General features: G+C 36.3%; 1 protein-coding gene across 2 annotated transcripts in view; it reads left to right on the forward strand.

The window, feature by feature from the left end:
• The window catches only part of GOPC (golgi associated PDZ and coiled-coil motif containing), a 40,430-nt gene extending 31,889 nt beyond the window's left edge, over positions 1–8,541 (forward strand). For both annotated transcript variants that reach the window (XM_067702272.1, XM_067702273.1), the window contains 3 exons: positions 311–475; positions 2,598–2,778; positions 5,486–8,541. In XM_067702272.1, coding sequence (XP_067558373.1) covers positions 311–475; positions 2,598–2,778; positions 5,486–5,616 — 477 coding nt within the window. In that variant the 3' untranslated portion in view covers positions 5,617–8,541. The remainder of the gene's footprint in view (positions 1–310; positions 476–2,597; positions 2,779–5,485) is intronic.
• The last annotated feature ends 7,113 nt before the right edge of the window (positions 8,542–15,654 follow it).

Consider the following 15,654-nt stretch of genomic DNA (forward strand, 5'->3'; position numbering starts at 1 on the left):
TATATTTATTTATTTATTTACGAGAGCAGCTAATTGTTGTTTTTTTGGTTTTTTTAGGGTTCTTCGTTTTTTGGCTCTGGAATGCGTTTTAAAAAGCACATGTATATTATTAATCGTTTTATTTAGAAGTAACTTTGATATTCATAATAATTTGATTTACCATTACCTAAATATAATAGCAAATAGAATTTCACTCAGTATTTATAATAAGAGATAGTATAGGTGCTTACTGAAATGTTCTTAGGAAAATATCAGTAGAATAGTCTGTGACTATGCAAAGGTAAACTAATTTACTGCTTTTTTCGGTTAGGGTGGAAAGGAACATGGTGTTCCAATCCTCATTTCTGAGATTCATCCAGGGCAACCTGCTGATAGATGTGGAGGGCTACATGTTGGAGATGCTATTCTGGCTGTTAATGGAGTTAACCTAAGGGACACAAAGCATAAAGAAGCTGTAACCATTCTTTCCCAGCAGGTAAGTACCCTTTATGTAACTAAAATTGGATCTGTTGATTGTTCCTTTTTGAATCTGTTGAATATTTTGTACTTCCCTAGGAGGTTTCTCAAGTAGTAAAGTGTATATATATAGATACTAGTTCCCTATTATAGAAGACATTCAGCCAGATTTACTGAAAAAGATTTGCTCTTCTTCACAGCTGTATAGTTTTGAGCAAGTTACTTAAAGTCCTTTATGCTGCAGTGTCCTCATCTGAGAGCTGTAAGGATTAAGTATGTTAATACATATAAAGTGTTCAGAACAGGACTTGGCTCTTAGAAGGCAAAACATTATTAATGACTAAAACGCTATACAAATATAAAGTACTATAGAAAAAACAATGTTAGAAGTGGATTGATTTTACAGTCATAAATGTTGGCACTCAAGGGTCCTTAGAAATCATTTAGCCCAACCCTCTTATTTAAAATGAGTGAACTACGCTTCTTAGAAATTAAATGATTTGCTTAAGGTTGCAGAACATATAAAGAGTTGAGAGTTACATCCAGGAGTCATATTTGTTATCCAGAGCACTTACAATGTTTTTTTGTTTTGTTTTGTTTTGTTTTTTTCCTTCAAGAATAAGGTTGAGGGAATTAGAGAGGTGTTGGTTAGTACATTGAGATATTTGGAGGTGTTGGATCATCAGCATAGTATGCCAGGGTAGAATTGAATCTCAGACTTGAAAGTGAATTTATAGCTCGTTTAGTTTAACTTTACGAGATGCATAAATATCTACAATATCACTAATTAAATAATTGTATTAAAGGGAGGACTTGTTGGTGATAAAACAGTCCATTTCATTGTTGTACGTTGCTGATTTTTAGAAAGTTCTTCCTCATATTAAGCGCAAAATCTGTTTCTTCATGACAGCTACCCACAGACCTGATTCTGTCATCTAGAGAACTTTACTGAAGACCACTGCATTTACCATCTCCCCCCAAATGGTATTTTTAAAGCATTGCCTAAGAATGCAGTGCTAGTCTCTTTAAGTTGGTGTTTTCTCAGCCCGACTTGGCTGTCATCCAGTAGCGTAAGAGTGAGATGAACAGCAGCTGTGGTAAAGGAGATGTAAACAGTCAGTTCATGAGATGCAGTTCATGAGATACAAAGTTGTATGGAAACACTAAGCGCATGTTAAAATTCTGAAGTATAACCTTAAACTGCTGGGAAAGAGGAGCAGCAGAGACTAACTTAGTGAGTAGCAATAAAAAAAAAAAAAAAATGGCATGCTTTCTTTTGAGCAAAGGCAGGCTATAATTTTCAGAGAATTATAAATACCAGACTTGGGAATAGTGATTGTAGTCTCTTATTAAATGACAATTGTAGCTTGTAATTTTTTTAATACGAAATAATCTGTAACTTTTTACCTGAACATAAAGTTGTTATTAAAGAATTACAATATAAATACTGCACATTTAGTCTAGTATAGTAGAAAGAGCAAGGACTTTGGAGTCAAATTTCTCTTTTTCTGTTTTACTTGTTCATCTTATTGAGAGAGTTACCTGCTCTCTCCAGGACTAACTCAGGTTTCTCATTCATGTACAAGGGACTATAATAATGTTATTCTGAGGATTGAAAGATAGTAATTTTGTACAATAAATACAGTAATTACTATTACTGCTGAACAGAATACCTTAACACTTTGGCACTCGGTGAAAGTTAAGGAAAGGCTCAAGACCTATTCAGTAAGAAACAAATCATTGTGTAGAGGTTTCTTGAATTAGAGAAAAGTTTGTGTGGTACCCTTAGGTGCAACTTTAATATCTGACTGTTTAGATGGATTTGCTGAATTGCTATTATGGAAAGTATAAAATGGCAAAATGACTTTTAAACTGAACACTTGTTCCAAAATTCTGTAACTTGAATAAACATCCTTTTTTATTTTAGGTCTGTTAACAAAAATATTTTGATCAGTAGAAAAATCTGTAATATTAAAAGGAAATTACTTTTACCTCTTGAGATTCTAAAATTTCATTATTTGTTGTCTTGAAAGGAGATACATCTGAGGTCCAACTACTACTTCTCACCACAAAGAATTTGGAGATCTTTTAAAATTATAATTACAGTAACTTGGTTTCCTCATTTTCTTTCCCCATTTTAGAGAGGAGAGATTGAATTTGAAGTAGTTTATGTGGCTCCTGAAGTGGATTCTGATGATGAAAATGTGGAATATGAAGATGAGAGTGGACATCGTTACCGTTTGTACCTTGATGAGTTAGAGGGAAGTAGTAATCCTGGTGCTAGTTGCAAAGACACGAGTGGGGAAATCAAAGTGTTACAAGGTAAAAATTACTCTAAAAGTTATAATTAATGTATTTATTATTAATAAACTTTAAAAATATAAAAGCCTTAGCTGTTCTTTAGTAACACTGTTTTAATGATGGGGAAACCATCATTAACAAAATAGATAGCTTTCCCTTGCTAAATTATAGTTTTATTGTACACCAGTAACTACACCAAAATTTTATTTACATGTAAGTTCTTCTAGAGTCATCTTGGACAAGTACGTGACCAATTACTAAACTATAACTGATCCTTGAAAAATAAATAAAATTCAAGTTTTCTAGACTCTGAAACAAAGACCAACATGCCTTTTAGAGTAGATACATCTTAATGTCATCTTGCTGTTGTAATGCGCATTCTTCTCTCATAATGCAATGATTTTACAGGCTAAATATGAATAAGTGATTAGACTGTTATGATTGTTATTAATAGAATCAGGATATGTGATCTTGAGGATTTTTGGTTTAGTTCCTTTGCTATCATTTATACATATTTTAAAGAAAAATTCTAGCACTTTCTTTTACATGGAGCAGTGGTTCTTAAATTGTGATACATGGATCTTTGTGGGACCCTGAGACCTTTCAGGGGGTTCTTGAGGTCAAAACTTTTCATAATAACACTAAGGCATTGTTTGTCTTTTTTTGCTGTGTTGATATTTGCACTGATGGTACAAAAGCAATGGGGGTAAAACTATTGATACTTTAGTGCGAGTCAAAGCAGTAGTACCACTTTACTAGTGATCACTGTGTTCTTCCTTGCCATCCACTCAGAATGAAGAAGAAGAAAATGCCAGCTTCTCTTAAGAATATCCTTGATGAAATAGTAAAAACTGCTAATTTTATTAAATCTTGAATATATGACTTTTTAATATTCTGTGTGATGAAATGGGAAGTATGCATTGTATTACTGAGTGTATGCTGAACAGAGATACTGGTCTTGAGGAAAAGTACTTAAGTGATTAATTTGCTAGCTGAACTAGTCATTTTTTTCATGGATGACAGCATGACAATTTTTACTTGAAAGAATGACCGACAAATTATGGTTGTTCAGACTATTTGGCAGCCATTTTCTTTAAAATGAACAAAGTGAATCCATCACTTCAAAGAGAACAACTGACTATTTATTGCCAGTGATAAAACGTGAGCTTTCAAGTGAAAATTAGAATTTTGTAAAACACGCATCAACCACCATGAGCTCAACAGCTTCCGGACACTTAAAGAACTTTTCTAATAAGACTGGTGGTGATATTAACGACTGTGATTTTTTTTGATATAGTAAAATGAAATGTGTCAGCTTTTGCAATTGCTACGTAACTCAGTGATCTGATATTTTTCAAATGACCAGTGCATGATGTTACTAAATCCTGCATGGGTAAAAGAGCCATTCAAAGTGCAAGATAGACAAATGATTTTAATGTAGCAGAGTGTGAAAGTTCATTGATATGGTTTTAGATTCTATACTGTAAAATTTTGGTATACGATCAAAGAAGAATATTGACAGTTATCTGAAAAAGCTGAGTTACTCTTCCCTCTTCTATCTATATATCTGTGTGAGAGTGAACTTTCTTCATATACTTGTAACTCATTGAGTAGAAGCAAATATGAGAATCCAGCTATCTTCTGTAAAGCCAGACATTAAGGATATTTGCAAAACTGTAAAATAATGATACTCTTCTGACTAAATTTTTTGGAAAGTAGAATTATTTTCACTAAACAAATATGTTATTTATGTTAACATTTATGGAGTTTATTATCATTTTTAATAAAGTAATAAATTTTTTTTAGATTTCTCAGTTTTAATCACTAATGTGGTAAACATCAGTACCTCACATAACATTAATAACCCACGTGAACAAAAGCTCTTTGCAATTCTCAGTACTTATTAAGAGTGTAAAGGCATCCTGAGACCAAAAAGTTTGAGAACTGCTGGCATAGAGTTTTATAGTGAACTGATGAACTGTTGCCCTTTTGGTAAATCTATATGTTGTGAATTATCTATACAAAGACAGCAGTAGCAATCGTTCTCCCCGTGCATCTTGAACAAAACGATTGTGACACTATGTCAAAACCTTGCACTGTTGAGCTACTTTTCCTTTGCTTTTGTTGTCTTTCACCCTTTCTTCTATTTTTTGTCAGGATTAGAGGTCTTGTCCCTTGCTTTTTGCAGCTGAGGCTAAAAGGTTCTCTATCACCTGTGTAAATTGCAAACGACTTAAAATGTGACTCAAAATGTGTACTATTTGTAGATTAACCAAAATTAGTTTTAAATTTTATCTGGACATTGGACAAATTAGATGTAATGGTAAACTAGTATGTGCCTCAGTGAACTGAAGTTAAATAATGTGAAAGCAAAATGTAAAAGAAAAATACAGTTTACAGTTCAACAGGTATTTGTGTGAGTAGAACTTACTGAATTTTGGGATTGTGTGTGTCAGTTCTAAGTTTCATAGAAAATTTGGTAGGAAATTTTATATAATTTTTAGATAGGTCCAATAGATAATATTAAAAAATCTGTACAGTGTTTGATATCTGCTATAAGAAGGAAGAATTCCTTTGTCAGAGATTGCTGACTTGATTAATCTAGGGTCCCATTATTTGCTCCATATTATTATTAATTACAGTGGGCATTCCTTTGTTATAGCTCAATAAAAGTATGAGTTTTTTTTTTTTAACTAGAAAGTATCTGGATTTTTTCTCTTTCTTTCAGGATTTAATAAGAAAGCAGTAACTGATGGACATGAAAATGGAGACCTAGGAACTTCAAGTGAAACTCCACTCGAAGATGGTGCTTCTAAATTAGATGATCTGCACAGTCTGTATCATAAAAAATCTTATTAAACTGACTATCTCCAGACAAGATTGTTAATCAGACTATTCTGAATTTGGGGCACTAGGGAAGACGGTGACAAAGACTGTACAAGATCAAGGGAGGCTGTTGCCTAAATGAAAGGCGGGTACCTCAGGGCTTCACGTGAACAATTCTAAATGCATAAAACTCCGTATTTTCTGTGGTATACCATAATTGGCTATTGCATGTAAAGTAATTTTGATTTTCTTAAAATTGTAAAGCACCAAAGCATGTGTTTCCCAAAAGGATAGTAGTAGGCTCTTAAGTACTAAATGAAGCACTACTGTTTTATTTGATTCCTTTTCCATTTAGTAGAAGGACAGTGCTAACTGGAATGTTTTTAAGAAATAGCCTTTAAATATAAGAGAATAAATGAATTCATACTGTATATTCCAGAATGTTAAGTGTGGTGTTTCAAAGGACAGAACTTGAATAGCAGAAATGTAGGCTTGACTTAATTTTTTTTTTTAACTTAATGTGCTTCCTGATATCTAAATCAGTTCTTAATGATCATTTATTATGAGTTTGCTTTTCAGTGTTATTCATTCAGTACAAAATAGTTTTCTTTAAGCAATCCGTTATCAATCAATGCTGCACTAGAAATAGTTTCAGAAAAGTTATTGTACATTGTACATTTTAGGTTTTTAGAAGAAATGCAGATGAGTGTAAAATATCTGTTCTCAATTATGTTGATCTTGTGTGCATGGTATTGGAGTATTACGTTATTAATGTTTAGTCACAAATGCTTTTTTTCTGGAATCCACGAAAGACAGTTTTATACATTTTGAGTTGTTCATAATGTTTGTCTTGTGATAGTCCTGGCACTTAAAGATACATCTTTTCTGTCAGTAAAAGCTCAAATTTATTACCATGTCAATGAGATACATTCAAAAGCAGTTTTCTCTGAAAGTACCTAACTGATTTGCCAGTCATCCAAAAAGCTGAGGCACTGGAGGGTAAGATAAGGTGAACCTGTTTTGAAATGGTAATTGTTTTGGTTGGCTTTTCTTGTTTGTGTTTGTTTGACTAAAGTGCTTTTCATATGCAAACTAGATTGCTACTTCGCTTATCCCAGGAATAAGCATGGAGTGCCTGCTCTCTTATTTACTGTTCCGCAGGCCACTGTACTGGGCAGGGGAAAGTGAAAATATTGCATTTAAAGAGGTGATAGTTTTGCCAATATCATTGTTTTAAAGGACATACGTTGAAGGCAGTATTGATTGGGAGAAGGCTTTTATAGTATTATCAGTATCTCTTTCTAATATTCAAATGTTATGGGATATAAAACATGTTCTTTTATCTTTCCTAGATGCACTGTATATTTGTTCATAGGTAAATCTATAAAATGTATATACTTTATTTGGTGGTTTTGCTATTTATAAATTTTATGTTTTAACTGTTGCTCATTTATGGTTTGTTTTGGGTGGTTTTGTTCATCTGTATATCACCATGTTAATTTGTAATAGAAATGCACTTCATAGTATATATGGTTACTGATATTAAAATACCTTGTAGCATAGCGTTGCCTCTAAGCAGAAGCTAGTATTTAATTGTATAACTGAATAAGCAAGCTACATGTTATTGTTTGCTCCTGGTAGGCTAGGCCTCTTAAAAGAAAAAAAGTCTTCTCCTTATGCATCCCCTGCTCCAACACATGCCCCCATGCATGACATGAGATCTGCAAACTGGATTTTAGCCAGTGTATTCATTTAGTCAAAAAAATTTCCATTGTCACGTATCTGAAAACTTTTTGTTTTGACTTGAAACCATGTTATTTTACCTTTTTAAAACACAGCCTGGGATGGGATGGCCATGGCACTTTTTCAGAGAGTATCCTTTACCACTAAGACTGATTCCTTAGGAAATATTAGGTAACACCTTTTGATTTTCAAGAACTAATGTGTCTATAAAGCGTTTTTTCTTTAGAGCCTTGAATTGGCATTTCTGTGAGGACGCCATGTGATATGAAGAACTGTATGAGATGGTTGTGATACAAACTTTCTTGGGGTGATAAGCAGAATGAAAAATTTCCCAGGTAGTTTAAAATTGCAAAGGTCAGTTCCCATTTCATTCCTGCCTCACCTTGCTTTTGCAGGCCTATGTGAGAGCACTGTTGCTCAGATGCTACTATGAGATTCCCATCAGGTGTTTAGAAAGTACTCAGTTAAAAGTTCATTTTAGAATATATAGTCTTTGGGGGATGAACTAAGAATTACAGACTTTTCCTAAAGGACTGAATGAGAAACAGTTTTTATGTTTTCACGTTTACAGGAAAGAAACTCATAACGAGTTTCAAGGACAAAACCAAACAGATAAGGAGAGAACTGTTGCAAAGCCATTAAATTAAAAAGGAAAAAGAAAAATATACATATGCACACACAAACAGAATAGCTGAGAAAAAATTTTCAAGAATGTGAGGGTTGTATGTATGTGTGTATATATTTACATTTAACTTCTAAAATTCTAAGTGTCTGTTGTGAATATGATGGCAGACAACATTTGGGTTATGAGACTTGTTAAAATAGATTGAAAAGAGATGACAGTTTTTTGATCCTTGGTAATATAACTGAATGGTTTTAGCTGAACAGTTGTCAAAAGTTAGCCCAGCTTGTCATTGGTGCTGGTTCTGTTCCCCCCACCGTGGACTTATTTTGTTTTCATGTTTAGAAACAGTATATTGATTCATGTGTAAGTTGCACATTTCTGACATCCTTATTACGTAATCACTATCCCACCTATCCAGTCTTCCACATAGGGTCAGCCTCAAATCTATAGGATTTTTGACAAATGTATTATATCTAGTTGTGTTGAGTTTAGTATTTTTTTATTAGCCTGTAAATAAAGATGGCCTCTCCTACATTAAAATGGTATTAATCGCATTAAAAAAATAAACATTTTGCAATTCTTTCATGTTATATATTTTATTTATTATTTATTTCTAGTAGCTTCTGTTATTTGTACCAGCAAGTCATAAAGTCCATGCAAAGGCTGAACCTAGTTACTATGGTGGAACAGTTTTTTTTAGTAGGAATTAACTGTTTGATTTTAGGAACTATTTAATCTGAATTAGTTAAAAGCATATTGGTTGGAAGAAGCTGCCAGAGCAGCTGTGGGACCAGTTTTCTGTTGAATCGTAGCAGATGCAAAAACTCTAGTCTCCCTGGGTGAGTTTTATGTTACAAATATTGATGGCGAATGTTGCCTTTGAGGATAGCATTGATAAAAATTAGAAAACAAATCCTATTAGATACTATGTAAGAAGGTATTTATCCATTTTATCATCTAAGCATATATGATTTAGAAGTTCCCAAATTGTATATAAAATAATTTTAGAAATATCTATAAACGTTGTTCAGTTTGTTTGCCTCAGAAGTTGTACGTGTGGTCATTTATAGTCAACCTAAGAACTAGGTGTAGAATGTGTAGGAATGCTTTTTCTTTATCAAGGGTATCTGAGGTCAATCAGGAGGAAAAACTCACAGATGGTATTTTACTCTAAGTATTAATTAATGTAAACCATATTTCAGAAAATTACTTGAGTTATGAACATTTAGAGGTATTTATTTTTTTGTCATTGAGTAACTTTGATTTAGTCCTAATACAATACGCTGTGTGTCAGCTTCCAATTCACCAAGCAATTTGGAAAAGTCTTTTCCCCAGAATTCACCCACATAGGATATTGTTCTTTTTATTAAATTAAAAAGATTATTTTATTAAAGGGGTTTTATAATTAACCTTTTAAAAAAAATTTTAGCTGAAAGGTATTATTGCAAATTACCATGTGCTGTTGGTGCTAAATATCTGTTTTGATCACAAATCTTTTCAGGTGTATTTTGAGAGCTACAGTCATGGTCGTGGCAGCCAGGAGAATGCACCCCTCAGCTCTCCAGCAGGAAGGAACATAAGGGACTGAAGGCCCTCCAGCCTCTGCACGCTGGTCATCCCCACATTAACGCACAGGCTCTGCCTCATGCTGCTGCCAACCAGGGGCTGAGCATGGCAGAGAGTTGACTCCTTCACTTTGGCTTGAAGACTACCTGACGGTCTTGCCAGACTCCTTTAGGATTGCGTTATAGTCTCTAAGTCACTTTCACCCAACCTTCCTTCTTTCATTTACCTGGGGTCATGCCTGCATCAGGGGCTGGTTGCCTCCCAGCCTCCCACCAACCCCAGCTCCCACCCTGCTTTTCCTCACCAGCACTGCCCCTAGTAAGTCTGTTCTATAGCTCATCCCTTCTTGGTCTTGGTGTCTGCTTCTTGGAGGACCCAGACTAACACAAGTGGACCGGGAGTGAGATCTGAGAAAACAGGTTAATAGGAGATTAGGAGCTGGTTCATCTCCCTCCCAAAGGATGAAGAGGATGACATCCTGGCTGGTGAGTGGTGTACATATAGGCCTTGGCACAAGGTTATGGCTCAGTTACTAGATATTTCACAGATGGTGTGCAGAAAAGAGTTACCAAAGCAGGCCTGAACCTGTTATCCTTAGAAAGGCCTGCTTCTGAGGTCCACCTGTGGCTACTGTCCAGCAGTTTGGATTTCACGGGTGTTCCCCCCATTCCCTAATTGATAAGAGTGGTTTACTGTGCCTGAAATGTTTGTACGGACAATAGGGTTTATGTTGAACACCTGCTTTCCTTCTGGGAATCACGAATTTGGTACATGCTAGGCAAAGAGTGCCTACTTGACTGGGCACAATAAAAACCCTGGACTGCTATGCCCAGACTCAGACCAGCTTCCTGGTGGACAGTACTTTATACATATTATTATACATCATTGCTGGAGGAATTAAGCTCATCCTATGTGACTCCATTGGGAAAAGACTCTTGGAGCTTGTGCTCATTTCATCTGGACTTTGTTCATGTGCCTGTTCCCTTTGCTGATTTTGCTTGGTGTTCTTTCTCTGTAATAAATCACAGTTGTGAGTACAGGTCTATGCTTAGTCCTGTGGGCCCTTCTAGCAAGTCGCTCAACCTGGGGGTGGTTTTAGAGACCCCAGAAACAGGTGGTAACTTAGGCAAATATCCCCATGGAGAGGAATTCTCTAGAAGTTCAATGAGGCAGGTGTTTGATAAATACAGAAAGGACAGTGTCTACAAAAACAGCAGAATTGGCTGGTTACTGCTTAGTTGTATTGATGACCTATAGAAGGATAATGAGAGACTGAGGGATGTTATCAAGCTGTTAATACTGAAATGTGAGAGCCAAAGGACCTCTGGGGAGCTCATAAGGAGGCCTTTTCTCCTGCAGTGGAAGGATTGAAACAGCTGAGATTCAGGCTGAGCATCTAATTGTTACAGTCACAAAGCTTCAGAGACTTGACTTAAATGTTCAGCCACATTATATTTTGTGAAATTCAAGGTGCTGGTAGGGAAAACCTAGAACCTTGAAACATGCCATGGGGAAACCTGGATGGATGCCTCTGAAGATGTTGACTCTACAGTCCCTACTGCATCCTATAGTCTTTCAGAAGCAGCCCAGCCTTCCCTAATAAGTCACTTCTGCTTATGCTGGAAGATGCTTCAGAGGCTGATATCCACCCCTCCTCCTCCCACCCGTTTCCCCCTCTCCCCCGCAGTCCAAGACAGTAACTGCCCCTCTCCTCTTTGCTCCTAGGCCTATAACTAGGGTTAAATCCTAGCAAATCCTGGCTGCAGATGTGCTGGGCCTGGTAAGGGAGAAGAAAGACCACACATCAAAAAAGGTAAGATTTGGCTAGTGTATCCTGGCAGAAGCCAAGGAAGTGCTACTGGGATTAGATTTTTGACAGTGCTTGATAAAGGGCTAAACTCTCCAGTTGAAAGAAAGGATTCAAATTGGAAAAAAATCCAGCAAAAAGTTCTTTATGAGGAACATACCTAAGGATACTGAAAGTTTGAAAGTGAAAAGATAAAGAAGATACACTAGGCATATATTCTCCAAAGGCAAGCTGAGATAGTTAATATTCATATCAGAGAGAATAGACTTCAAGGGAAAAAAAAGCATTATCAGGCATGGAGAAAGCTACTTTTATATATATATATGTATTTTTTTTAAATTATAGTAGGTTTACAATATTTTTTTAGTTTCAGGTGTACAACAAAGTGATTCAGTTATATTTTTTCTTCAGATTATTTCCTACTACAGGTTGTTAAAAGATATTGAATATAGTTCCCTCTGCTATATAATAAATCCTTGTTGTTTATCTGTTTTATGTATAGTAACTTGTATCTGTTAATTCCATACTTCTAATTTATCCCTCCCCCCTCCTTTCCCCTTTGATTACCATAAGTTTGTTTTCTATGTCTTTGAGTCTGTTTCTGTTTTGTAGATAGATTCATTTGTATTATTTTTTAGATTTCATATTTAAGTGATATCATATATTTATCTTTCTATGTCTGACTTCCCTTAATATAATATTCCCTAGGTTGTTTCATGTTGTTGCAAATAGCAATATTTCATTCTTTTTTATGGCTTGGTAGTATTCCATTGTAGACATATACCACATCTTCTTAAACCAGTCGTCTGTTGATGGGCCTTGGGTTGTTTCCATGTCTTGGCTATTGTAAATAATGCCGCTATGAACATTGGGGTGCATGTATCTTTTCAGATTAGAGTTTTCATCTTTTCTGGATACATGCCCAGGAGTGGGATTGCTGGATCATATGGTAGCTCTACTTTTAGTTTTTTAAGGAACCTCCATACAGTTTTCCATAGTGGCTGCACCAATTTACATTTCTACCAAGAGTGTAGGAGGGTTTCCTTTTCTCCACACCCTCCAGCATTTATTATTTGTACACTTTTTGATGACATCCATTCCGACTGGTGTGAAGTGATACCTCATTGTGGTTTTAATTTGCATTTCTCTAATAATTAGCAAAGTTGAGCATCTTTTCATGTGCCTGTTGGCCATCTGAATGTCTTCTTTGGGGAACTGTCTGTATCTTCTTTGGAGCAATGTCTACTTACTTCTGTGCATTTTTTGATTGGGTTGTTTGTTTTTTTGATATTGAGTTGTATGAGCTATTTGTATATATTTTGGATACTAATGTCAGTCGTATTGTTTGCAAATATTTTCTCCCATTCCATATGTTGTCTTTTTCTTTTGTTAATGGTTTCGTTTGCTGTGCAAAAGCTTTTAAGTTTGATTAGGTCCAATTTGTTTATTTTTGCTTTTATTTCTTTTGCCTTGGGAAACTGATCTAAGAAAATACAGCTATGATTTATGTCCGAGAATGTTTTGTCTATATTCTCTTCTAGGAGTTTTATGGTGTCATGACAAACCATTTTGAGTTTAGTTTTGCATGTGGTGTGATGAGAGGTTCTAATTTCACTGATTTACATGTAGCTATCCAGCTTTCCTAGCACCACTTGTTGATGAGACTGTCTTTTCTTCATTGTATATTCTTGCCTCCTTTGGCGTAGATCAATTGACCATAGGTGCGTGGGTTTATTTCTGGGCTCTGTGTTCTTTTCCGTTGATCTATATGTCTGTTTTTGTACCAACACCACACTGTTTTGATTACTGTAGCTTTGTAGTATTGTTTTGATTACTGTAGCTTTGTAGTATTGTCTGAAGTCTGGAATGATTATGCCTCCAGCTTTGTTCTTTTTCCTCACAGTTGTTTTGACTTTCTGGGTCTTTTGTGGTTCCGTATAAATTTTAGTATTATTTATTCCAGTTCTTTGAGAAATGTCATGGGTATTTTGATAGGGATCGCATTAAATCTGTAGATTGACTCCCTCTTGCAAGAGCACCAGAATCACAACTAACTGCTGAACAGTCATCGTCAGGAAGACACTGGAACTCAGCAAGGATACCCCACATCCAAAGACAAAGGGAAAGCCACAATGAGACAGTAGGAGGGGCGCAATCACAATAAAATCAAATCCCATAACCGTTGGGTGGGTGACTCACAAACTGGAGAACAGTTATACCACAGAGGTCCACCCACTGGAGTGAAGGTTCTGAGCCCCATGTCAGGCTTCCCAACCTGGGTGTCTGGCAATGGGAGGAGGAATTTCCAGAGAATCAGACTTTGAAGGCTTGCGGAATTTGATTGCAGGACTTTGACATGACTGGGAGAAACAGAGACTCCACTCTTGAAGGGCACACACAGGGTAGTGTGCACATCGGGACTGAGGGGGAAGGAGCACTGACCCCATAGGAGACTGAGCCAGGCCTGCCTGTTGGTGTTGGAGGGTCTCTTGCAGAGGCGGGGGGCAGCTCTGGCTCACTGCGAGGACAAGGACACCGGCAGCAGAAGTTCTGGGAAGTACTCCTTGGTGTGAGCCCTCCTGGAGTTGGCCAAACAACAAACAGGGAGGGAACGCAGCCCCACCCATCAGCAGACAAGCATATTAAAGTTTTACTCAGATCTGCCCAGCAGAGCAACACCCAGGTCTACCCACCACGAGTCCTTCCCATCAGGAAGCTGGCACAGGCCTCTTACGTAGCCTCATCCACCAGAGGGCAGACAGCAGAAGCAAGAAGAACTACAGTCCTGCAGCCTGTGGAACGAAAACCACATTCACAGAAAGACAGACAAAATGAAAAGGCAGAGGACTATGTACCAGATGAAGGAATAAGATTAAAACCTCAGAAAAACAACTAAATGAAGTGGAGATAGGCAACCTCCCAGAAAAAGAATTCAGAATAATGATAGTGAAGATGATCCAGGACCAAAGAAAAAGAAAGGAGGCAAAGATCGAAAAGATGCAAGAAATGTTTAACAAAGACCTAGAATAATTAAAGAACAAACAAACAGAGATGAACAGTACAATAACTGAAATGAACACTGCACTAGAAGGAATCAATAGCAGAATAACTGAGGCAGAAGAACGGATAAGTGACCTGGAAGACAGATTGGTGAAATTCACTGCCACAGGACAGAATAAAGAAAAAAGAATGAAAGGAAATGAAGACAGCATAAGAGACCTCTGGGACAACATTAAACATACCAAGGTTCGCATTATAGGGGTCCCAGAAGGAGAAGAGAGAGAGAAAGACCTGAGAAAATATTGGAAGAGATTATAGTTGAAATCTTCCCTAACATGGGAAAGGAAGTAGCCACCCAAGTCCAGGAAGCACAGAGAGTCCAAGGCACGATAAACCCAAGGAGAAACGCACCAAGACACATAGTAATCAAATTGACAAAAATTAAAGACAAAGGCAAATTATTGAAAGCAGGGAGGGAAAAACGACAAATAACATACAAGGGAACTCCCATAATGTTAACAGCTAATTTCTCAGCAGAAACTCTACAAGCCAGAAGGCAGTGGCATGATATATTTAAAGTGATAAAAGGAAAGAAACTACAACCAAGATTACTCTACCCGGCAAGGATCTCATTCAGACTCAGTGGAGAAATCAAAAGCTTTACAGACAAGCAAAAGCTAAGAGAATTCAGCACCACCAAACCAGCTCTACAACAAATGCTAAAGGAACTTCTCTAAATGGGAAACACAAGAGAAGAAAAGGGCCTACAAAAACAAACCCAAAACAATTCAGAAAATAGTAATAGGAACATACATATTGATAATTACCTTAAATGTGAATGGACTAAATGCTCCAACCAAAAGACACAGGCTCACTGAATGGATACAAAAACAAGACCCATATATATGCTGTCTACAAGAGACCCAATTCAGACCTAGGGACACATACAGACTGAAAGTGAGGGGATGGATAAAGATATTCCATGCAAATGGAAATCAAAAGAAAGCTGGAGTAGCACTACTCATATCAGATAAAATAGACTTTAAAGTAAAGAATGTTACAAGAGACAAGGAAGGACACTACATAATGATCAAGGGATCAATCCAAGAAGAAGATATAACAATTATATATGCACCCAACATAGGAGCACCTAAGGCAAATGCTAACAGCTATAAAAGAGGAAATTGGCCGTAACACAATAATAGTGGGGGACTTTAACACCTCACTTACATCAATGGACAGATCATCCAGACAGAAAATTAATAAGGAAACACAAGCTTTAAATGACACAATAGACCAGATAGATTTAATTGATATTTATAGGACATTC

The sequence above is a fragment of the Pseudorca crassidens genome, chromosome 13 (assembly GCF_039906515.1).
Source record: "Pseudorca crassidens isolate mPseCra1 chromosome 13, mPseCra1.hap1, whole genome shotgun sequence".
Classification (NCBI taxonomy): Eukaryota; Metazoa; Chordata; class Mammalia; order Artiodactyla; family Delphinidae; genus Pseudorca; species Pseudorca crassidens.